Raw genomic sequence first — 26,366 nt, 5'->3', positions numbered from 1 at the left:
CTTTGCACTGCATTCTACAAAAAAATTGTGAGGCAATACAGGTTCATGAAAATGTAACTTACATCAACACACTTTTATCATGATGTTGACAGGTCGCAATACAAAAGAATTCCTGACAACTGTTGGCCAGTATAATCATCTTTATTTATGGTCCATGTACACCTCCTGGTGATCTCATCTTTGGTCCACTTCAAAAGCTCTCCCATATTCCTTTCTAGGACTTTTAGTACAGTACAAGCATTTTGATTATGTGTTTCTTTGCTTCCATTATTGATTACTTCACTATTTTTTCAGAATGAACTTGAGGATATGACTCCTTATTTAGAGCAGCTGATGTTGAGGACTGTACTGTTCAGACTTATTTGGATCCTCTGATGTGCTCGGTTAAATTCCGATGCTATTTTTGGCTTTTCTCACTCTTGTCCTTTCTTCATTACCTTCTTTGTTATTCTTCAGTTACTTTCCCTGAATTCACTAACTATATACATTGTTTTTCTACTTAGAAAGTATAATGTGTGTCTCTTATAATCTGAATCTAATCTATTATTGAAAATGTGTTGACTACTGATTTTTTAATAGTAGTAGCTTCAATGCCATTATTTTTAATAGGGAAAAACGAATGCATTTGCTGCTTATGAAAACATCCAAGCAAAATTTCCCAAGTCATAATACGTATTGAAAGACTTATATAAACCTCAACAAAGATTTTGTGTAATATAAAGCACTAAAGCACCAAATTACTTAATCATTAAACAATTATTTAGCACTTTATGAGCTTTTCGGTGCATAGGTGTGAAGTATGTAATGATACTAGTATATCAAGTATTAGATACAAATAACCTTCTCTTTCTAAGTAGAAACCTGAAGAATGAATAATATATTGGAGATTCAGTGAATGAAAATAGCCTTTAACAAAATAAAAAAAAAGTTAAGAAACGGGGTAGTTTTTTTGTTTTGTTTTGTTTTGTTTTTTAAAGTTTCATTTATTGTGAGAGATAAAGAGAGAGTATGTGTGTGCACTTGAGTGGGGGCCAGAGAGAGAAGGAGAGAGAGAGAGAGAGAGAGAGAGAGAGAGAGAGAGAGAGAATGCCAAGCAGGCTCTGCACTGTTACATGGAACCCGACACAGGGCTTGATCCCATGACCCTGGGATCATGACCTGAGCTGAAATCAAGTCTGAAGAGTCGGTTGCTTAACCAACTGAACCACCCAAGTGCCCCAGGGTAGTTTCTAAAATTAAATAAACACTTGCAGACTTCCTCACTGAGGTTAATGGTGAAAAGGGAGGTGGAAGATGTAGTCAAAGCTGCTGCTGGCTGAATGGAAAAGATGAACGGGAGGTAACTGGTAAAGGGGTGAGAGAGGCAAGAATAAGTGCCTGAAGTTTGGCTGTGTCCTAGTACATGGCCATGTCCGAGTATATGGAACCAGTGGATAATTTCTCCTGTTGGTTCTTTTGACTCTAGAAACATATGGCTGTGAACTATCAACTGATGTTATAGACAACAGTAATAGGCTCTGTAGAACTCAAATTCCACATCTATTTCCATTCATTTTGCTTATGCCAGTATAACTGGTGATAAAGTGATAATATGTGATGTTCATATTCATGTCTACATCACATACACTAGCTACATGGTTTTTACATGAGTGATCTAAAGCGTGTTTGAAGATTTTCATCAACCATCAATGCTTTCTCTTCTTCCAATTCACAATGATTAAATGAACAAATCCTTTGCTGAACTATTCTTCAATGTTTTCACTGTCCAAAGTGACAAATCTGGCTTCTATGCTGGATATAAGATGTCTGTTTGGTTAGCTCTCTTCATGAAAATTTCGGAAGTTTAGTTTAAAAAAAGTATAGAACTTGGGGTGCCTGGGTGGCGCAGTCGGTTAAGCGTCGGACTTCAGCCAGGTTACTATCTCGCGGTCCGTGAGTTCGAGCCCCGCGTCAGGCTCTGGGCTGATGGCTCAGAGCCTGGAGCCTGTTTCCGATTCTGTGTCTCCCTCTCTCTCTGCCCCTCCCCCGTTCATGCTCTGTCTCTCTCTGTTCCAAAAATAAATAAAAACGTTGAAAAAAAATTAAAAAAAAAAGTATAGAACTGTGTAATTTTTTTCATATTTAATTTATTGTTAGGCATGAAATCTCTTTTGCAGCCCACTTGATCAATTTGAGTACCTTCTTGCTGTCAGGACCATTCAGGTAGGCCTTCACAAGGGCAAAGTCATCTGCATCTGCATCAGCCTCCCACTCCAGGTACTGCATCACCATAAAGTGATATGCCTTCAAGGTCACCAGTACCCTTGGCTGTACTAATATTAGTGGTATTGAGAGACAAAAAATATCACTTGTGCATTATCTCATAATCAACAACCCTAGAAGGATATCTTAGGTATAAGCAAAGAGCTGTATTTACAAAAGTTTCCTTCTCGAACTCTTCTTGGAACTTTGATGGATGGTGACAGAAAACTTTTCAACTGAGCCTTGACCAGCTTCTCATCATTTATGCCTCACACTTGGGACTTAGTACACTGTTAATTCTGAGGCCATGCTCTCCCTGGACTGCTCCCAGGCAGTGACTAAGCCCAGTGGGGGTGATAAACCCAAGTTCTAACAGCACTCTTCCAATGGGCAGTGTTTGCTCAGGAGCTCCACATTGGCCTGAGGGAGGCTTTGTCAGAGTTTCCCGGTATCTGAAGCCTTGCGACCCAATTCTCTTCCTTCTTGTGTCTTTTTCCAAGTGTTAGATCTGTTTCATTGCCTGAAAGTTCTACCTTCTCCTGCTTCCCTTTGCCCTTCACAGATGTCTGTCCAGTTTCTTGTATATACTCCTCACAGGACCTGAACTGACATACCATTTAACCAAAAATAAACTTTACAAAATTCCATTAAGATTCCTGGGTTTTTCAGAGCAATGCATCAATAAAAGTATTGGCTGAACACTGCCTTTAAAATTTCTACCTAAAACCAGTGTCTTGTGGGTGAATAGTGCCCACACCCTCCAAAAAGGTATGTCTGAGTTCTAATCCATGGAATATATGAAGGTGACCTTATTTGTGAAAAGGATCTTTGCAAAAATAGTTAAGGATCTCAGGAGGAGTTCATCCTGGATTTAGGGTGAGCTTTAAATCCACTGGCCAATATCCTTATAAAAGATGGAAGGGAAGAACACACAGAAACAGAAGAGAAGAGCATGTGATGACAGTGACAGGAATTAGTGTTATGTGTCAACAAGCCAAGGATTATCAAGGATTTACAGTAGCCTCCAGAAACTAAAGGAGAGTCATGGAAAGGATTCTTCCTTGGAGCCTCCAGATGGAACTAACCCTGTGGATACCTTGCTTTCAGACGTCTGGCCTCTAGAACTGTGAAAGAATACATTTCAGTCGTTTTAAGCCATCAGATTTGTGGTAATTTATTACAGCGGCAGTAAGAAACTAATGAGCAGTGTTAGCTTATTTTTGGAGGCTTTATGTTCTTGGTAGGTTTTTGTTCTTTTGTTTTTTGTTTTCCAACATGACTGAGAATTTACTCTGTAGGAGAAGCACATTGATCAATGGATTTCCACAATTCATTTGGAGAGAATGCTGCAGCCTCACTCATTGGAATCTTCTCATTCCTGATTGTTATACTGTGCGATGTCACATGGTCCTTAAATCCCTCAAACCATTTCCGATTTTCTTTGTAACCAAATTCCTTTACAAAATCATCACCTCTAATTGTTCCCTTCTTTTTTAGATCTTCAAAAATATTTAAGCAGCGTGGGACTAGCCTTTATGCTGATTACAGAAAAGGTGCATTAGAAATCCCTTCCCTCAGGATAGCCAACACATTTTGCTAGCATTTTAGAAGGTGGTTTTATTTGATGGCAAATTATGGCCAAATCTGTTGGAAGTTGTTATAGCAAATATTCCAATGTAAGAACGTAGATTGTGAGATACCATTTAATAAAATAACACCACCACTTAATTTCCTTCTGAACACCACCCAGTAGGGATATTTAGAAGAACTAAGTGACAATATCCATGTCATAATGTTTCATCTTTGGTCTACTCGCCACTCAATAATTTTTGAAAATATAAAGATTGATTGTCATTTTGTAGGTAAAGTTCTCCATTTAAAATTGTCAAGTTAAGCCTTAAGGGACCTTGATCAAAGTTTATCACTTTTCAAAGTAATAAGTATAAATCTTAATATATTTCTCATATATAATACTAGTAATATGATTAGAGGTTCAAATAACACTGGGGAGTTTGACATGCCAGAAAAATCTCCACCTCTCTGAACTGGAATTATTATTCCTCTCCTCCCTCTTCTGTTTATCAGGTTAGTGGGATTAGAAATTTCCAATTTCCTCATTCTGAACTTTGTACTCCAATGCTGGGTAACAATTAAAGGAAGGGGAAGTATACCTGGGAATACTAGTGGGAGAATATTTAGAAGGTGTAGATCTATTTTTCTATGGCATCTGGAGATTCTTTTTTCATTTGGATCATAGAATGTCTTGGTTGGAAGAATTCTTCAATACTGGTTTTGTTTGCTTTTCTTCTGACTTCCTCAGTGTTGGAGGGAGAAAATGGAGGTCCCTTTTATGAGAGGACTTTGATATACATCATCTAAGAGCCAAGGTCTGGAAGCAAATATTTCAACTAGTTTTAATTTCATGTAGAGCTAGAGGCTTCTTTTTCACAATAAAGCTTTCATGGCCCCTGGAGGCATGGTAGAGATGAGGAGATAAAGCCACAAGATAAATAGAACACATTTCCCTGCCTTGTGTTCTGAATTTAAGACCTGGGGACAGTGTTTTAGAGTTTTATGTTCTTTGAAATTATGTATGTAAGCAAATCCTATTCTTTGAAATATGTATGCCAGCAAAATAAATAGACTTCAGTTTTTCCACATTGCCTAATACTGTGTTGGTTGGTAAATATACACAGGGCTGAAAATTTTTATGGTCAGAAACAAATAGAAAACTTTGGTAGTTTTATGTTGTCTTAAAACAGGATGTCATTAGCAGTGCCACTAGAGAATACACAATTGTTGCCAGAATGTCTGGTTTCCCAGTTAAGTGTTTTGCAATCCACACAAAAAATAAATAAATAAACTTTCATCTTCTGAGCTAATGTGGGTTTAAAAGGTTTAAATAATGCACACATTCAAAATTGTAACTCATAGTTGCATTTCATTAAATATTTGATTGAAACACATAATGGCTAGACTTAATTCTATTGTCCATAATAAAAAATAAAATTGATAATAAGTATAATTTTAATTTAAAACATTTTGTATTATATCCTGGTTATTGGTTTAAATAGGAAATTTAAAGCATCTAGTGAAAATGCAAAAGAAAATGAAGAAAATTGAGAATAACCTGAAATTAAGGTTATGGAAGAAAAAAATCTCAAGAGCACAGTGTCAATCTGACAGGACAGATGAGAAGAACTCATGTTGGTGAATAACTGTTATGTATCAGGTACTAAGCCCATAAAAAATACGAGGAAGATATAATTACTATCCCCATTTACCGATAGCAGTAACATCATCACAAAAAGTTGGTAGGTAAGCAGCATTAATCAATATAAAATCTAGATATTTTGTTGAAAATGAGTTCATTAGTTTGGAGATTCTGCATGATACTTGTGAAGGATCTGCTTGAACAATGCTGCATGAAGTGGCATTTCTTGCTTAATACATACTTTGAATTTTTTATTTTTTAAAAAATTCTATTTTTGTGTGAGAGAGAGAGCATGAGGTGGGGGGGGAGTGGGGGAGAGAGAGAGGGAGACAGGGACTCCCAAGTAGGCTTTGCACTGTCAGCGCAGAGCCTGACACAGAGTTCTTACTCTCAAACCGTGAGATCATGACCCGAGCTGAATTCAACAATCAGACCCTTAACCAATGAGCCACCCAGGCACCACAATACATACCTTTTAAATCTTGCCTATCTTTCTGGGAAAATACAATGAGTACAATTTGTAAAGCCTCCTCCACCAAACCTAACAAATGACTCAAAATCACTTTTACAAAGAAAGAAAAAAATATTGTGAACAAATGAGCAGCCTTTAAGCCAAAGGAACTGGAAAAAAATATGTAACTTCAACCATATAAGCTATAAAGTGTGTCAAGGGGCAGAAAGCCTTCAGAATCATCTCACTGTTATTTTTCAACCTCTCCAAAATGAATTAAGTGGGTGTGTGCTGCGGACGGTTAAAGCATCATCAGACAGGAAGGGAGGAGTAGCAAGCAGTGAAGTGGGGACAGGAGACTTAGAATGTGTCTCTAGAAAAATAACCTTTTTCACCACTGATAGTGATGGCTCCAGATAGAGCTAAGGTACTCGGGCTTTCTATTTTATTCTCTGGACAAGGGGGAAGGATGGAAAGACAATTTTAACAGAACTAATTGTGTCCAAATATAATTAGGTGCATTATAGAATAGAGAGAAAAAAATGAAGGAAGTGGGGGAGGGGAGCAAGAATGACTGAGGTACTGTTACCTCTTGGGAAACATATATAGAAAGCAATGTGAATTGTAGAGTTCTCTTTTCCATATCATTTTATGGATGGTAGAGAGGAGGCAGTCATCTGAGGAGGGGGTAAAGTTCTGAAAAGCACGATGATTGCCAGAAATGTTTCTCTCTCAAATGACTGACAGAGTCACACAGTGGACTCTTCATGAATTGAAGCCGTAATCCAAAACCCATATAACCCCCCAGAAAAAGTCATTAAAACCATCCCTCTGCTTCCTTCCTCAAGTTCCTTTCCTCCCCCTCACTGCAAATCACTTTGGCGAACAAACTATAATGGTAGTTAAATTTAACTCTCCACCTACGTTATAGTTGGCTGGCCTTCAGTGTGGCCTGGCAATCATCTCCCTTGGCCATTCCCCTTTTCTGTCTCCTGGATGGCTTTTCAAGACCTCCATATTCGCCTCAAATTTCTATAACTTCCCCTCTCCTATTTTCTCAATTGATGGTCTCTCTTCCTGCTTCACTGACTATAGTTGTCACGAGAACTTTATATATGACAGCTGGACATCTCCCTGCCCCTCAGCAAATGAACCCGTATACTCTGCCTCTCCCTTGGGTGAACTGTCCATGCCCCCCTCTGTTCTAAACCAGATCACCTGCTGTGAACAAGACTGCATGCTATTTTAGCCACTTAAAAAAGTGCCCATCTAGTGGTGTTCCATTCTTTTCCTTAATTGTTAATTTTTCCCTATCCACTGGATCATTTTTATCAGAGTGCTGTTTCCTTTTCTCTTCTCTTAGGAAAGTCAGCCTGAGTCCATTTCTAGTAGTCCACCTACTGCTCAAATTGTGTGCTTCCATTGCAGCAAATCCGTTTGAATGAGCTGTCTCTATTGGCTGCTTTTGAATTCTTCCATTTTATTTTCTCTTAACTTACTCTGGTATTTTGTCCCAACTACTAAACTGAAACAGTTCTTGACAAGGACATGAATGGGTGTCTTACTAAATTTAATGATCAGTTTCTGCTCCTCATCCTACTGGACATTGTGTGACACTTTGCTTCCATGACCCATGTTTCTCCTGGTTTTCTTGCTATTTCACTAGATACTCATTCCTAGTCTCCTTGCAGATTCGTCTATTTTTCTTAACATCTGAACATCTGAGAGTTCCATGTCTTAATCCTTGGTATCTTCTCTATGTCATTCTTCCTGTGATACTCAATTCTGTGGCTTTAAATACGAATTATATACATAACACTGAAATTCAGTTCTTTAGCCTAGATCTTCTCCTGAATTCAACACCCATATATAAATGCTTTCTTTTTTTACTAAAACATTCAATTGAAATATAGTTGGCATGGAACATTAAATTAGTTTCTGTACAACATAATGATTCAACAATTATATACATGATGACATGCTCATCACAATAAGTGCACTGTAATATCATTGATTGTATTCCCTATGCCGTACTTTTATTTCCCATTATAACTGCTTTCATAATGGCCATACTTGGATGTTTGGTAGATTTTTCAATTATAAAATGCCAAAAATGAAAGTTTTTGTCTCAAACCTGCTCTTTCTCAGTATCCCCCATTCTTCTTTGTGGCAACTTCCAGTTACTCAAACATAACTTCCAGTTACTTCCAGTTACTCAAACATAAGAATTATTATGAATCTTAGAATTATTTTTGGTTTTTCAGTTTCAAAACCCACATCTTATCCATCAGTAAATCTTTGGACTCCACTTTCACAATGATCCAGGTTTCCTACTCTACTGCTAATACATTCATAAAAAGTCATCAAATCTCTGGACTCAATTAATGTAATAATTCCATAACTACTTCCCTGTTTTAACCTTTGTCTTCTAGAGTCTCTTTTCAATACAATAGCCAGAGCACTCCATTTAAAATATATTTTGAGGGGCGCCTGGGTGGCTCAGTCGATTAAGCGTCCGACTTTAGCTCAGGTCATGATTTCTCAGTCTGTGACTTCAAGCCCCACTTTGGGCCCCGTGCTGATACCTCAGAGCCTGGGGCTTGCTTCAGATTCTGTGTCTCCCTCTCTCTCTCTTTGCCCCTTCCTTGCCCACACTCTGTGTCTCTCTCTCTCTCTCTAAAAAATAAAATAAAAAAATAAAAAATAAAAATTAAGAAAATATTTTGAAATAACTAGATGCACAAGAGTTTATATTAAATATGTACAAGGAGCCCCCATGTACCAGTTAGAGATGGTTACACATTAAATAACTACAGTGTGTACAATACCATCAGAATCAGAGAATAGACTTTGTTATAATCCCCAGAGTTTATTCAGATTTCATCAGTTTTACTCGGACAGAGTATTTCTTTTATAACTTAAATCAGATTCAAAGTTTTGCCCAAATGTCATCTGTTCACAGAAGTCCACTCTTGCTATTTAAAATTGCAGACTACATCCTGAAAGTTGATAATTTTCCTTATCATTGTTGTTCTTTCCATAGCAGTTGAAATCTTCTAATATACTACATTTGCTTATATTTATTTTCTGTCTTCTTTCACTGGACTACAAACCACATGAGCCAAGAATATTTTCTGTTTTGTGCCTTGATATATTCCAAGTACTTAGAACGATGCTTGTTCTAAACTCATTACATGCCTCTCAAATATTTTCAAGAATGATTGGGCAGTCACAACTGGGCCTTTTGTTTTTTCTCTTGATCTCTATTTGTTTCTAAAGATTTGTTCACTTTCCTTAAAATACATAAATATCTATGTTGATTAATTCATTAATTACTGCTCATGTGAGTGAAATATTAACATATATTCCCAACTCCACATTCACGATGCCATGCTGAAGGCTTGAAATGGCCAAGGTGGGAGGATGTTTATAACAGGTTAATCAACAAACACATAAGTCAGCACTCTGCATCCTCTATAGTAGGTAAATATTTAACAGTACACCACTGAATCATGCTAATCAATTTAGGTCCCAATTACAATTCATTTTTTTCTTTAGGGAATCTTCATTTATTTTCAAAATAAAAAAAATTTTTAAATAACTGCAATTACTACCTGGGCATACACAAAACTCAGCCACAGAGAGAGAATACCAAAAAGCAATCAACTTTTATTTATAGTTGATAAAGTAAATTTTGATCCACAATAAATATTTTATCCTGTAAGCATAAATTAACAAGGTTCATAATCTACCTTCCTAGAAGAGAAAAAGAAATCTGAATGTTGATGCATTGCACTTTCTTTAGGCCTTTAATGTTTACTTATTTTTAGCTACGATCTTCTCTTGCACCAAAAAGAAAATACTTTCATTAAAAATATTAAATATTAAGATGTCTTTGAAGGAGTTTTAATCTTTGGGAAATTATTTCTTTTTTGATTCCTTATGTTTTATTTGTTTATTTTCTTTTTTAAAAATACCTTTATTTTATTTTTTAATTAATTTATTGTTTAATATACATCCAAGTTAGTTAGCACATAGTGCAACAATTATTTCAGGAGTAGATTCCTTAATGCCCCTTACACATTTAGCCCATCCCCCCTCCTACAACCCCTTCAGCAACCTTCCGTTTGTTCTCTATATTTAAGAGTCTCTTATGTTTTGTCCCCCACCCTGTTTTTGTATTATTTTTGCTTCTCTTCCCTTATGTTCATCTGTTTAGTATCTTAAATTCCTCATATGAGTGAAGTCATATGATATTTGTCTTTCTCTAATTTCACTTAGCATAATATTCTCTGGTTCCCTCCATGTAGTAGCAAATGGCAAGATTTCATTCTTTTTGGTTGTCAAGTGATACCCCATTGTGTGTGTGTGTGTGTATACACACACACACACACACACACACACACACACACACATATGTATATGTATATATACACCATATCTTTATCCATTCATCCTAAAATGGACGTTTGGGCTCTTTCCATACTTTGGCTATTGTCAATAGCCCTGCTATAAACATTGGGGTGCATGTACCCCTTTGAAACAGCATACCTGTATCTCTTGAATAAATACCTAGTAGTGCAATTGCTGGGTCATATGGCAGTTGTGTTTTTAATTTTTTGAGAAAACTCCATGCTGTTTTCCAGAGTGGCTGCACCAGTTTGCATTCCTGCCAGCAGTGCAAAAGAGATCCTCTTTCTCCACACCCTTGCCAACATCTCTTGTTGCCTAAGTTGTTAATGTTAGCCATTCTGACAATTGTGAGGTGGTATCTCATGGTGATTTTGATTTGTATTTCCCGGATGATGAGTGATGATGAACATTGTTTCATGTGTCTGTTAGCCATCTGGATTTCTTCTTTGGAGAAGTGTCTATTCATGTCTTTTCCCCATTTCTTCACTGGATTATTTGTTTTTTCAGTGTTGAGTTTGATAAGTTCTCTATAGCTTTTGGATACTAACCCTTTATCTGATATGTCCTTTGCAAATATATTCTCCCATTCTGTTGGTTGCCTTTTAGTTTTGCTGGTTGTTTCTTTCACTGTGCAGAAGCTTTTATTTTGATGAGGTCCCAGTAGTTCAGTTTTGCTTTTGTTTCCCTTACAGTGATGTGTCGAGTAAGAAGTTGCTGCGGCCAAGGTCAAAGAAGTTTTTGCCTGCTTTCTCCTCAAGGATTTTGACACCTTCCTGTCTTACATTTAGGTCTTTCATCCATTTTGAGTTTATTTTTGTGTATGGTGTAAGAAAGTGGTCCAGGTTCATTCTTCTGCATGTCGCTGTCCTGTCTTCCCAGCACTATTTGCTGAAGAGACTGTTTTACTCATTGGATATTTTTTCCTGCTTTGTCAAAGATTCATTGATCATATGTTTGCAGGTCTGTTTCTGGGCTCTCTATTCTGTTCCACTGATCTGAGTGTCTGTTTTTGTGCCAGTACCATACTGTCTTGATGATTACAGCTTTGTAATATGTCTTGACATCTGGGATTGTGATGCCTCCAGTTTTAGTTTTCTTTTTCAGGATTGCTTTAGGTATTCATGGTCTTTTCTGGTTCCATACAAATTTTAGGATTATTTGTTCTAGCTCTATGAAGAATGCTGGCGTTATTTTGATAGAGATTGCATTGAATATATAGATTGCTTTGGGTATTATTGACAATTTGACAATGTTTACTCTTCCAGTCCAGGAGCATGGAAACTTTTTCCAATCTTTTTCAATTTCTTTCATAAAGTTTCTATAGTTTTCAGTGTATAGATTTTCACCTCTTGGGTTATGTGTATTCCTAGGTATTTTGGGGGTTTTGGTACAATTGTAAATGGGATCGATTCCTTGATTTCACCTTCTGTTGCTTCATTATTGGTGTATAGGAATGCAACCAATTTCTGTGCATTGATTTTATATTCTGTGACTTGGCTGAATTCATGGATCAGTTCTAGCAGTTTTTTGGTAATCTTTTGGGTTTTCCATATAGAGTATCATGCCATCTGTGACAAGTGAAAGTTTGACTTCCTCCTGGTCAATTTGGATGCCTTTTACTCTAATGTGTTGTCTGATTGCTGAGGCTAAGACTTCCAATACTATGTTGAATAACAGTGGTGAGAGTGGACATCCCTGTCATGTTCCTGACCTTATGGGGAAAGTTCTTAGTTTTTTCCTATTGAGGATGATATTAGCTGTGAATCTTTCATATATGCCTTTTATGATCTTGAGTTCTGATCCTTCTATCCCTACTTTCTTGAGGGTTTTTATAAAGAAAGTGTGCCGTATTTTGTCAAATGCTTTCTCTGCATCTATTGAGAGTATCATGTGGTTCTTGTCCTTTCTTTTATTGTTGTGATGTATCACACTGATTGTTTTGCGGATATTGAACAAGATTTGCATCCTAAGTATATCCCAATTGGTCGTAGTGAATAATTCTTTTATTGTATTGTTGGATCCTGTTAGCTACATCTTGTTGAGGATTTTTACATCCACAGTCATCAGGGAAATTGGTCTGTAGTTCCTCTTTTTAGTGGGATCTTTGTCTGGTTTTGTAATCAAGGTAATAGTGGCTTCATAGAAAGAGTTTGGAAGTTTTCCTTCCATTTCTATTTTTTTGTAACAACTTCAAGAGAATAGGTGTTAACTCTTCCTTAAATGTTTGGTAGAATTCCCCTGCAAATGATCCGGCCCTGGACTCTTTTTTTTTGGGAGATTTTTTATTACTAATTTGATTTCTTTACTAGATATGGGTCTGTTCAAATTTTCTATTTCTTTATTTTTCAGTTTTTGTGGTTTATATGTTTCTAGGAATTTGTCCATTTCTTCCAGAATCCTCATTTTATTGGCGTATAATTGCTCATAATATTCTCTTATTGTTTGTATTTCTGCAGTGTTGGTTGTGCTCTCTCCTTTTTCATTCTTGATTTTATTTATTTGGGTTCTTTCCTTTTTGTTTTTGATCAAACTGGCTAGAGGTTTATCAATTTTGTTAATTCTTTCATAGAACCATCTCCTGGTTTCATTGATCTGTTCTGCTGGGTTTTGTTTGTTTATTTGTTCATTTGTTTGTTTTGTTCTTTTTCAATAGCATTGATTTCTGTTCTAATATTTATTATTTCCTGTCTTCTGCCAGTTTTGGTTTTTCTTTGCTGTTTTTTTTTTCCAGCTCTTTAGATGTAAGGTTAGGGTGTGTATTGGAGACCTTTCTTCCTTCTTTAGGAAGGCTTGGATTGCTATGTACCTCCTCTTCTGACTGCCTTTGCTGTGTCCCAGAGGTTTTGGGCTGTGGTGTTATCATTTCATTGGCTTCCATGTACTTTTTAATTTCCTCTTTATCTTCATGGGTTAGCCCAATCATTCTTTAGTAGCATATTCTGTAGTCTCCAAGTATTTGTTATCATTCCAAATTTTTTCTTGTGGTTGATTTCGGGTTTCATATCATTTGGTCTGAAAATATGCACTATATGATCATGGTCTTTTTGTACTTGTTGAGGGCTGATTTGTGTCCCAGTATGTGATCTATCCTAGAGAATGTTCCATTTTCACTCTAGATAAATGTGTATTCTGTTTCTTTAGCATGAAATGTTCTAAATATACCTATTAAGTCCATCTAGTCCAGTGTGTCATTCAAAGCCATAGTTTCCGTGTTGATTTTCTGCCCATTGCTGTAAGTGTGGTGTTGGAGTCCCCTACTATTATGGTATTATGATCAATGAGTTTCTTTATGTTGTGATTCATTGATTTATATGTTTGGATTCTCTCACGTTTGGATCATAAATGTTTACAATTGTTAGGTCTTCTTGGTGGATAGACCCCTTAATTATGATATAATGCTCTTCTTCATCTCTTGTTACAGTCTTTATTTTAAAATCTAGATTGTTTGATATAAGTATGGCTACTTCAGCTTTCTTTAGGCAACCATTAGCATGATAGATGGTTCTCCATCCCCTTATTTTCCATCTGAAGGTGACTTTAGGCTTAGAATGGGTCTCTTGTAAACAGCATATAGATGGATCTTGTTTTCTTATCTGTTCCTTTACCCTCTGTCTTTTGATTGGAGCATTTACTCCATTAACATTTAGAGTGGGTACTGAAAAATGGAATTTATTGCCATTATGTTGCCTGTAGAATTGGAGTTTCTGGTGGTGTTCTCTGGTCCTTTCTAGGCTTTGTTGCTTTGGTCTTTTTTGTTTTTTTTTTTTGTTTTTTTTTTGTTTTTTTTCTCTCCTCAGAGTGTCCCCCTTAAAATTTCTTGCAGGGCTGATTTCGTGGTCATAAACTCCTTTAATTTTTGTTTGAGGAAACTTTTTAAATCTCTCCTTCTATTTTGAATAACAGCCTTGCTGGATAAAGAATTCTTGGCTGCATATTTTTATAATCCAGCATGTTGAATATATCCTGCTACTCCTTTCTGGCCTGCCAAGTTTCTGTGGATAGGTCTGCTACGAACCTGATCTGTCTTCCCTTGTAGGTTAAGGAGTTTTTTCCCTTGCTACTTTCATGATTCTCTCTTTGCCTGAGTAGTTTGTGAATTTGACTATGATATGCCTTTTTGGTGGAAAGTTTTTGTTGAATCTAATGGGAGTTCTCTGTGCTTCCTGGATTTTGATGTCTGTCTTTTCCCAGGTTAGGAAAGTTTTCTGCTATGATTTGTTCACATAACTCTTCTACCCCTATTTCTCTCTCTTCCTCTCTGGGACTCCTATGATTCTGATGTTGTTCCTTTTTAATGAGTCGCTGAGTTCTTTAATTTTTATGTCGTGCTCTTTTGCCTTAGTCTCCCTCTTTTTTTCTGCTTCATTAATCTCCCTAAGTTTGTTTTCTGTATCGCTGATTCACTGCTCTGCCTCATCCATCCTTACCGCCGTGGCATTCATTCCAGATTGCAGCTCAGTTATAGAATTTTTTATTTCATCTTGACTAGTTTTTACTTCTTTTATCTCCACAGAAAGGGATTCTAATCTATTTTGAACCCAGCTATTATTCTTACTATCATGATTCTAAAGTTTTATTCTGACATCTTGCTTGTATCTGTGTTGAGTAAGTCCCTGGCTGTCATTTCTTCCTGTCTTTCTTTTGGGGTGAATTCATTCATTTTGTCATTTGGATGGAAGAAAAAGAATTAATGAAGTAAAAAAAAAGTTAAAATGTTAAAAACAACACAAAGAAATCAAATAAAATATGCTAGAACCTAGGTGTGTTTTGGTCTTATGGTTGATTGAATCTTGATAGATTAGGGAAAAAAGGAAAAGATAAGAAAAGGAAAAAAAGGGGGGAGGAAAACATTTGAAAGTTTGAAAAAATGAATAGAATGACATAGAATAAAATGAAATGTTGTAAAATAGAATTTTAAAAAAATTACAAAAAATTAAAACAATATAGTAGAGAAAAGTTAAAGAAAAATATTTTTAATAAAAATGGCAAATAATTTTTTCCTCTTTATTCAATAATAAGAAAAGAAAAAGAAAAAAAATGAATGAAGGGACCAGCAAACAGAATGAAATATGATTGAAATGACATCTGGTATCCCTTAGAAGTCAAACTAAGAAGCACTTTATAGTCTGTAAACTAAGCAGGTGGAGGGACTAGTTGTGTTTCTTAAGAGTGTGGTTGGCCCATTTGGGTAGGGCTTAGTGTAAGGACTCTGTTCTCCACTAGATTGTGCTGCTTAGCTTACTGGGGTGGATTGTTGTGGCACATGTAGGCATGTATATGCATGCATGGGAGGGGTGAAAATGGCATCTTTCAGCTTACCCAGTCTCTAGTATTGGAACTCCATGTCCTCCCCGACCAGGAATCAAGTCCCCCTCCTTTGTGTCTGGCTTTCATCCTCTCCCTGCTTTTACACTATTTATGAACAATGTGTCAGGCTGCCAGGCATCACCTCCATCCTGAGTTTTATCTCAGATAAGTCTGTGTTTCCCAATCCCTCATTTCTGAGGAGCTGTGGCTTTGGCCCACTCAGACCCTCTGGGGGAGAGTCTTGATGAGCAATGGCCAGGTGCCAGCCTGCCCCCAGGAGTGTTCACAAGATCATGGTGTTGCCAATTCCCAGAGACTGTGGTTGGGTGCCAGCCTGCCACAGAAAAAGTTTGTGTGATCGTGTAGAGGCAGCGTTTCAGTGATTATGGTAAATCACAACACATTTGGTACCAGGCTTCACCCTTTACATCCTTATTTCAACACCAGCAAATCTGGTTTTTCTCTGGGTCCACTGGGACATTTGCCTGTGGGGAGGCCTCACAGCCTCTCTCAAATGTCCTCCAAGCAGGGGAACTGCCACTCCTTGAGTGACCCATGGAGCCCTTGGACCTTGCTCTTTGCTTCTTGGAATTTACCTTTCCCACCAGAGCACCTCCAGGTATGGAGCTACGGACTTTCAGACTCTGCACTCCCTCTGTTTGTAGAGTCTTAATAGTATTTAAATCCTCTCCTTTCTCCTTTCTCCCTTTTTTGTTCAGACACTTGTGGCTGTTGCCACTTTTGATTTTTCTCTCCAGCTGTTTTTGAAAGGGGGGGGGTGCTTTTCCTGTATTTCTCCCCCATATCCGTCCTCTCTCCACAAGCAAAAATAGCTCCCTGCCCTCTGCAGCTTCTCTCTCCCCCAGTTCACCTCTCTGTTCTGCTTACCTGCAGAGTTCTGTGGTTCAGGTTGTGAAGATTGTTGTCTTAATCCTCAAATCCGTTTTCTAGGTGTGCAAGATGGTCTGGTATTGATCTGGCTACATTTCAGGGACAAAAAATGAAAAAAAAAATTAAAAAACTTCCGTGCTGTTCTGCCATCTTGGACTTTCCCTCTCAATTACAATTCTTAATTAAAATTATATTTTCAGTATCAATCCTTAGTTATTTTATAGAACAGTGGCTCAAATGCAAATGTATATTTTCCTTAATGAATTTTCCATGTGAGAATATCTCTATGATATGCAGATCATTTCATGGGCATTTCAGACAGTATCCAGCTGGAGGACAGATTACCAGATATGTTGTCTATCCAAGGAATCACTCTTATAAATATTTTGTCCAAGGCATTGAACAAGTGTACACCTCAAAAAGTTAAATATGAATAGATGAATAAGGGAAAAAAATAGCAAATGCAGAAAATAGTTTTAAGGATTGGTTATTTAAGAGTATTATCATCAAATAATGAATATCAAAAGGAGAAAGGGAATTTTCTCCATAGCCTCACATCAACAGTTATCTTGAAATTAAATAATTGTCTTTCCAGATAAGTAGAAATAATTATTATACTGTGTGTAATAGTTTTGTCTAAGATAGTATGACCATTATCTTTTCAAGTTACAAAGATCTCGAGAGCTTAGTAGAAATATGTAGAAAGGGAACTTGCTCTCAGAACTACTTACTAGCTTTTTTTTTTTAATTTTTTTTTTAATGTTTATTTATTTCTGAGACAGAGAGAGACAGCACATGAGTGTGGGAGGAGCAGAGAGAGAGGGAGACACAGAATCGGAAACAGGCTCCAGGCTCTGAGCCATCAGCCCAGAGCCTGACGCGGGGCTCGAACTCATGGACAGTGAGATCGTGACCTGGCTGAAGTTGGACGCCCAACCGACTGCGCCATCCAGGCGCCCCCTTACTAGCTTTTTAAAACAATTCTTCCTAATGTAGCTGTACCATCAGAGTATCTTTGGGATGTTTTTAAAACTCCAGCTATATACATTTCACTTAGCATATAAACTGCTACAGTGTGACTTACTATTTTTAACAATAGTTTCAGGTTTTTTTTTTTTTCTGTTTGTACATTTGTTATAATTCTCCCACAAGTAGATATGAACTTTAATGTTGGGGTGACTGGCTCTCCAAATATTTTATTCTATAATGTTGTAGGTGTTTATTTACTGCTGCTGACCACAACTTAAATAGGACATTTTTTTTTTATATCACCTTGGGATTTACATTAATAGCAATAGCAATTTCTGGATCTTCTCTATTTCTAAAATACTATTTTTTGCTATCGTGACCTCAGATGCAGTTAAATCAGTTTTTAAGTAAAATGCTCTAATAAGTTTTTTTCCCTAATAGAAGTCCCCTGAGCAACAGCTAGACTAAATATATACTTATTAAAGATTATATATAATCTTTACAATCAGGCTAAATATATATAAATTCAGATTGAAGGCTCTGTCAACTTCTTTGCGTCATCAGAGATTTTTTTTTCCTCCTGGAAATGCAATGTTCTCAGTGAAACAGGGACCCAGGTAGGAAGATGTAGCAGCAAAAATTTTGCTGATTAATTCTCAATTTCTTTATGCATCTCTTTAAGGATAAGAACAGTGGTTAATTCAACCTTAGCTGCATATAAAAATCATGTGAAGAGAATTTTAAAAGTTATCATGTCTAGTGGGATCCACTCTAGTGGATTCAATCATCATCACTGTGTTTTAAGCCCAGGTATCAGTATATTTTAAAAACTACCCACATGATTCTAAGATGGATCCCAGTTTGAGTATCACTGGGTTAGACACAAAGCTGTTTGGGTTATTTTATTTGAAATACTATATAGTTAAGGGAGACTTTAATTTTCACATTTAACTTTGTACTGAATAGTAATATGTTATATGTGCATTAACGCTAGCTCAGTATTTAGACTAGAAAATTTTCATTTAAACAGTTGAAGCTACAAACCTTATTTCCTACAGGATTAAAATAGCCACTGCAAAGATGATTTAGATTGAGTGCATAAAAAGATTTCTAGGCCACAGATAACCTTTTTTATAAGGGGAAAATACCACGTGGGGAAGCTTAGACTTTGAAGAAAAGTTTTGAAGCACTGAGTTGTGAAAGCCAACAGATGACTTTTCCATGGTCCCAAATTCAGATTACAGGCATTAGGAGCCTCTCTCACATTGTCAGAGCTGCATTATTCCTGGAAACCCAATGTCCTCACTGAAACAGGGGCCCATGGTGTTGTCTACTCAGGCACATAAAGGACTAGATGATTAATCTACAGTTGGTTATTTCAGAATTTGGTAGTTTTAAAAATAACAAATGTGCTTTGTAAGTTGGATAGTCTTGGTGTTAACAGTGGAATATGATAATCTTTTCATGGGAGTGAGAAGGCCTAGGACTACTGTTTGGATAGTAAAACTATTGGCCTTGACCTTTAAAGTATATTTACCTTGAAACAAACAAAAAAAGATTTTCTTAGGAGGTATAATAAGAATGTGTTCTTTGCAAAACATTTTTAGGATTTTACTTCAGTAGTTCTCTGCATTTGCTGTGACTTTCCCTTCTTAATGCACACAGGCAATTTTAATGTTTAAGAATGTCTCATAATAATTATATGAAATACATACATTATGTCAAATTTACATATGTTTTAAGGTTTTCAAAAAGAATTGTATATATATTCTAATTCCATTATCAAAGAGAAATATAATCCTAAACAAAAATAAATATGCCAGAAAACACTTTAAAAATATCCATATGACCTTTTTGGTTTGTTTTTTATATTTCATATATATATATATATATATATATATTGTATTCTTCACCTGTTAATTTAAGTTGGTAAAAAAGAAATAGAATGTTTCCATGTGCTAGAAAAATAGGTAATGAACTTCAGTGAACTAAATTAAAGAAAACCATGGACTGCCAAGTTGATGCCTTGGCTATGATGGAAACTTCTATTTTTTTGTTATGTTTTGCTTTGCTTTTACAAAATAAGGAAAACAGACTTGGGTCATATACCAAAGTTTGGATCACTACTTAAACCCCTTTGGGTTGTATGATTTTGAATAAGTAATGGTTACTTTAACCTTGATGTCTTCATGCGTTTGTGAGTCTTAAATGAAAGAATAAGATACAATGCTTAAAAAAAATATACAGCACTTTGCAATCTCTAAAACAATCTACCCATGCAAATGTTGATTAACAGTGTTAATTGTACTCAATGCATAAATCAGGTGTAGATTCTAAGAAAGTTATTATAGGGTATTCCATAGAAGGTTAGTTGCTATCTACTGTTGTTGAAGGAAGTCTTGAGAGGTTTTATGAATAAGGTGACAGGTAAACTATGGCATGCATTATGTTTGAACTTCATTTGATATTGAAGAGAATCCCAGGCAAAGAGAACATCATGAGCAAAGGAGGGGCTCTAAAATCATGGGATATCTTACAATGAATATTAACTATAATAAGGAAGGCATGAAAAATAGCTGTTGGTAGGTAGGGTATGGATCATATTGTGACATAACTATTATGCCAAAAGGAGGAGTTTGTGCTTCAATCCAAACACAACAGGAAACTGTTGAAAGTAATGATATTTTTGAAGTCATATTTATGGTGGAACAAAGGAACAGGAATTTATTGCGCACCAGACACTCTGCTACATACAGTACTACAAGGTTTGTATCATTATTCCTATTTTCCATATTAGAAAACTGAGCCACGGAGACATTAAAAATATGCCCAAGGATATTCAACCATGAATTCTGGAGCCAGGACTCAAATCTAAAACTCTCTATCTTTAAATGTTTCCATAATTCCATGAGACCTTTGTGATTAATCTGAGAAGTGTGTGTTGAGTTTTTTGGAATGAAGAGTCAAAGAGACTGTGAAATCACAAAGGAAGTTCATTCAAGATGTAGCAGACACTTAAGTAGATCATCAGTCCCCATATACATTTCCTCTGTCCTTGCATATAACCAAAGCATTTGCTGAACAAAATGATCCCTCCCCGTTTTTGGTTCAGTAGCACCTTAGTGATTCTGATGGTGGTAGAGCAAGTAATCTAAAATCCCATAGTCTTTGTTGTGGTTAGTAATATTAAATTGCTTCCTAGTAAAATGGATATGGTTTTACCAGGATATTACTTCCTGGTAAAATGGATATAGGGCAGTGAGTTGCTTCTACTGTTCTTCTCCAAGTCTCCTGCCCTATTAGCTGAGTCAAGCATCAGTGCCTCTGGAATTAGCCATGTATTTCATGTCATGACCCTCCTTTGCTTTCTAAGAGACCCTGTATTTGGTACTAAGCATCTGTCCTGATCCCTGATCCAAGGATGAAATCAGCTGTTTGAACATGGCTGCCCTACACTTCAGTTGCCAGGCTTCTTTGATGCCAGACCTTTGTTTCATTACAGATATGTATTACCTGTGAATTGATCTCCCAGTTCACAGCTGCCTGCCTGGCTGCCTGCCTACCTAGATTTCTCAGTATTGCTCAGCCCAGAATCTGTCACTGTGCTCTCTTCAATGTTTATTTATTTTTGGGACAGAGAGAGACAGAGCATGAACGGGGGAGGGGCAGAGAGAGAGGGAGACACAGAATCGGAAACAGGCTCCAGGCTCTGAGCCATCAGCCCAGAGCCCGACGCGGGGCTCGAACTCACGGACTACGAGATCGTGACCTGGCTGAAGTCGGATGCTTAACCGACTGCGCCACCCAGGCGCCCCTGTCACTGTGCTCTCTTATTTGAAGCTCCAATATTAGCTGAAATGTGATTGAGATTATGTCTTTCACTAACCATCTATTCACCCAGGCATCACTTACTTTATGTCTGTTTTATACTAGAGAGTAGGTCAGATTAAGTTATGTGTCCTTTCTCCTCTCCACCACCCCAGTGCTGTTTGAACAGACGTGATTTAGAGTTGACAGAATTAGAAAGATAGGAATGTTTATGGTGACAAGTAATAGGAGCAAATCCAGAAAAGCAGCAGAATTATAAAATAAGTAAGTGACGTTTTGCCTTTGAAGGTCGGTAGAACACAACAGCAGGATCTTTACAATCTACTGCAGTTTGGGAATCCACACAGATATGTAGACTGTTCATATAAGGCAATTCTGATTAAAGGTTAGGGGACCAAGTCAGGATATCTGGAACCCTTTGATGTTTCATACCAGAATCTTAATCTATAGAATATTGGCTGGGTAAGTCAAGGCCTCAGTGGTCAAGAGACTGGGCCCAAGAGAGGTTATTGGGACTGGAATAGAACAACAAGATAATGTTCCAGTTCCTAAACTAGATTGTGAAGTGGAGATTGGATCATGAATATACCTTAGATATCAAGATTAAAAATGAAATTTGACCATTGAAAAAGGGGTAAATGGAGTGAATGGTGATTGATCTAAATATGAATCAGTGCTTGTCAAATTGTCCCTGAGCAGGATCATCATTGAAACACAGAGATTTTGCCTCTTAATTTGTTAAATTTATTCCTAGTGGTCTCCCACTAAGAATATTCTAATATAAACTATGACCAAGAAAATCCTAAAAAATGACATGAATAATTTTAAGGACTATTGCCCTCTCTGGAGCATTCATAAATGATTACTGTGTGTGTGTGTGTGTGTGTGTGTGTGTGTGTGTGTGTGTGTGTCGGGGGGGGGGGAGGTTTACTCCTATGGAAACCTGAAATGAAAAGCCTATCTTTAGGCCATGTCTTTAACGTTCTTCGGAAAGCCTAGGTATAAGAAAGCAAATTTTCTCCTCCCCCTTTCATTTTATCATGGGGCTCAGATATGGTTAAAATAGCCAGAGTCCTTGGGATATCTTATTCCAAAATTTGTGAATCTAGAAATGTGTACGTCTATGTAGTTGTATACAGAAGTATCTGCATCCACATCTATAAATTAGAAGAAGTAAAAGTTTTCTGGTAAGTTACACTAATGCCTTATTATTGACAAAGAAGGATTTGGGACAAAAGATTCAGCTTCATGTCTCTCTTTAGTTTTTTTAAAGTTTATTCATTTATTTTGAGAGAAAGGGAGAGCGATAGAGAGACGACACTAGTGGCAGAGGAGCAGAGAGAAAGAGAGAGAAAATGAGAACCCCAAGCAGACTCTGCACTGTCAGTGGAGAAGCCAATGCTGGGCTCAGACTCATTAACTGGGAGACCATGACCTGAGCTACAATGAAAAGTCAGACAGTTAACTGACTGAGCCACCCGGGTGCCCCTCATCTCTCTCTTTAATATAGAACCTGGTCTCTAAAGTAGTTTTAAGTTTCTGCCAAGGTAAATGTCAAAGTAATTACTGTAATTTGTTTTAATTAAGAAATAGCTTTGATCAATTGAATCACAATATTTATTGCAATTCCATTACTTCATCTTTGTAATAAATTTGAGTGCTATGTAAAAATAAAATGTACATTTTCTTCCCCAGAGCAACCTACAATCTAGCAGGAAGCAAGACGTAACAAATTAACTCTGATCACAGTACAGAAAGTGGTAGCAAAATATATACTGAAAAAGAAATATATAGGAAAGTGTAACAGTCTTCAAACATGTTACACCACGCACACACACACACACATACACACACACACACACACACCAATCTCAACAGCAAAAAGATAAACAACCCAGTTAAAAAATAGTCAAAAGACTTGAATAGACATCTCTTCAAAAAAGATATACATATGGCCAATAAGCATTTGAAAAGATGTTCAGGGGCACCTGGGGGGGCTCTGTCTGTTAAGCATCTGACTTTGGCTCAGGTCACAATCTTGCAGTCTATGAGTTCGAGCCTCACATAGGGCTCTGTGCTGACAGCTCGGAGCCTGGAGCCTGCTTCAAATTCTGTGTCTTCCTCTCTCTTTGCTCCTTCCCCACTCACACTCTGTCTCTCTGTCTGTCTCTCTCAAAAATAAATAAACATTTAAAAATTTTTTTTTAAATGAAAAGATGTTGAACATCATTAGCCATTAACAAATAACTAATGAAATACAAATCAAAAGCATTTCATTCCCTTTAAGGTAGCTCTGATAATAATTAAAAAAAACTAGGGAAGTATAGCAAAGATGTAGAGAAATTAGAATTCTTATACATTATTGATAGGAATGTGAAGTAGGATAGCCCTGTGAAAATCTGTTTGTCAGTTCCACCAAATGTTCCACATGGAGTTTCCGTATGACCTAGCAGTTCTCCTCTTCAGTGTATACCCCTGAGAATTAAAATATGTATTTGCACAAAATCATGTATACTTGAATGTTTGTTCATAGTGGCATTCTTTATAATAACTGAAACATGGAAACAACTCAAATGTACATGAGATGAGGACTGGATAAACAAAATGTGGTATATCCATAAAATGGAATATTTTTTAGCTATAAAAAGGAATAAAGTACAGACACATACTGTAGCATATGTGAACCTTGAAGTAAAAGAAGCCAAACAAAGACAACAAATTATATAATTCCATTTTTATGGAATGTCCAGAATATGGAGGTTGTTTTTGGGGTGATGAAAATATTTTGGAATTATGTAGGGTGATGGTTGCACAGCAATGTGAATACATTTTAAAAACCCACTGATTTGTATAGTTTAAAATGGTCAAAATAGAATCTATGTTATGTGGAATTTTTAATAATATAAAAACAATACAGTCACACAAAAAACCTCACAGAACTTACAACATAAACAAAATTGCATACTCTAAATGAAAGTATAATTCACAAAATATAGACATGATTCACTTGATGGGGATCTAAGAATTAATTTTCTGGCAGGATGCCTCAAAAGCTCATTTGTAAATTAGTATTTTTGGAACTGGGAATTATTTTATGTTACAAACATCGCTGAATCTTGGGGAAATGAAAGGAGGATGGTATTCAAATGCTAGGACCATACCCTCTTCCCTAGTGGAAAACTAAACAGCTTCTGCTTATTTCCCACATTTCAGTTTCAGCCTTGTTTTATCACTATTAATCAAACTTGGTTGAATGTTCAGATGGCTTATCAGTATTAATGGTTAGTTTTCTCTAAGTTAAGTATATTGTAAGTCTTAGATTGCTTTATCAAAATTATATTTTGATAACTATGAGAGCATTGTATTAGTAGATTGATTGCATATATTTATATTCTACTTATTTATATTTTTCTAACATTTATTTTCTTTCATGACATTATTTCCATATTAACTCAGGATTCTTTTGTCACAATCTTAGTATGATGAACATCCTAAAAATATTTCAAAATATTTCAAAATTGAAAAAGCAATTCAAAATTATTTTGGTAACATTTTTAAAAAAATGTTTATTTATTTATTTTGAGAGAGACAGAGAGTAAGCTGGGGAGTGGAAGAGAGAGAGGGAAAGAAAGAATCCCAAGCAGACTCCACACTGTCAGTATGGAGCCCAACCCAACATGGGCTCCATCTCATAAACCTTGAGGTCATGGCCTCAGCTGAAACCAAGAGTCGGATGTTTAACTGATTGAGCCCCGCCAGGTGCACCTAAACTTTTTTTTTTAAGTTTATTTATTCTGAGAGAAAGAGAGAAAGAGAACCAGTGAGGGAGGGGCAGAGAGAGAGAGGGAGGAAGAAGATCTGAAGCAGTCTCTGTGCTGACAGAGAGCCTGATGAGGGGCTCAAACTCATGGACTGTGAGAGCATGACCTGAGCCAAAGTCGGACACTAAACCAACTGAGCCACCCAGGTGCCCCTAAACTTTTTTCGTGTGTTTTTTAAATTTGGAGCTATAAGTAGCTTTTCATTGAATGCTTCCTCAATGGGGCAGCATCCCTTCTGGCAAGTAGAGAGATACTTCCTCAACTTTGTTTCTTAATTTTTTTTCCCCTAAACTTGGTTTCTTAATTGAATTAAGCTTTAGTTTGTTCTTTGTGTATATTTAGAAAATTCCTTATAAAACCATCTGCAAAATACTACAATGTGTACCTTGCCTCTGACTGGATTCACCACTGAGGCTTGACTACACATTTCATTGTGTTTATTTGTCCAGCAGGGTTATTCTTTGCTAATGGAGTAAAATATGTAAAATGTACTGTGTTAATTATAAAGTTCAATAACAAATGCCTATGTTTACTTTTTTTTCTTTTTTAAATGTTTATTTATTTATTTTGAGAGAGAGAGACAGAGTGAGTGTGTGCACAAATGGGGGAGGGGAAGAAAGAGAGGGAGAGAGAGAATCCCAAGCAGGCCCTAAGCTCAGCACGGAACTTGATCTCATGACCTTGAGATCATAACCTGAACCAAAATGAAAAGTTGGAGGCTTAACCGACTGAGCCACTCAGGCACCCCCTATATTTTCTTTTTAAACTAAGCTTATTTCATTCATTTAGATGTTATGCTATCAAAATAAAGAGAAGAGATGCTACTTTTTTATATGTTTGCTCATTAATTTATGTAGTACATAGGTAATGGCCTTATTCTTGGGCAATACACTTGGAAAACAGTATTTCTGTCCCTTTCTTTTTTGTGTGTGATTGCTTTTTTCAACCAAATAGCCTTTCGAAAATGATAAAGAACGTTTCACATGTTCATTTTAAAACTGAATATGTGTTGGTGATTATATTTTAATGGGTCTTTGTTTCTGAACTGGGTTATTTAACCACGATAGGCATCTATAAACAATTTGTGTGTTCTCTATTTCTTTATAGATTCCACAAAGAAATTAAAGGATGTTCTTGAAGAATTCCATGGTAATGGTGTGCTTGCAAAGTATAATCCTGAAGGGGTAAAACTTCTTTTTCATTTATATCAGTTTCATATATATGATTGGAG

At 36.5% G+C, this 26,366-nt stretch overlaps 1 protein-coding gene across 6 annotated transcripts in view; it reads left to right on the top strand.

The window, feature by feature from the left end:
• The window catches only part of DGKB (diacylglycerol kinase beta), a 667,308-nt gene that overhangs the window by 63,000 nt on the left and 577,942 nt on the right, over positions 1-26,366 (top strand). For all 6 annotated transcript variants that reach the window (XM_047848700.1, XM_047848697.1, XM_047848698.1 and 3 more), the window contains exon 2: positions 26,243-26,319. In XM_047848700.1, coding sequence (XP_047704656.1) covers positions 26,243-26,319 — 77 coding nt within the window. The remainder of the gene's footprint in view (positions 1-26,242; positions 26,320-26,366) is intronic.

The sequence above is a fragment of the Prionailurus viverrinus genome, chromosome A2, assembly GCF_022837055.1.
Source record: "Prionailurus viverrinus isolate Anna chromosome A2, UM_Priviv_1.0, whole genome shotgun sequence".
Classification (NCBI taxonomy): Eukaryota; Metazoa; Chordata; class Mammalia; order Carnivora; family Felidae; genus Prionailurus; species Prionailurus viverrinus.
Note: the sequence above shows the minus strand (reverse complement) of the source record. Positions and strands in the feature narration are given on the sequence as shown.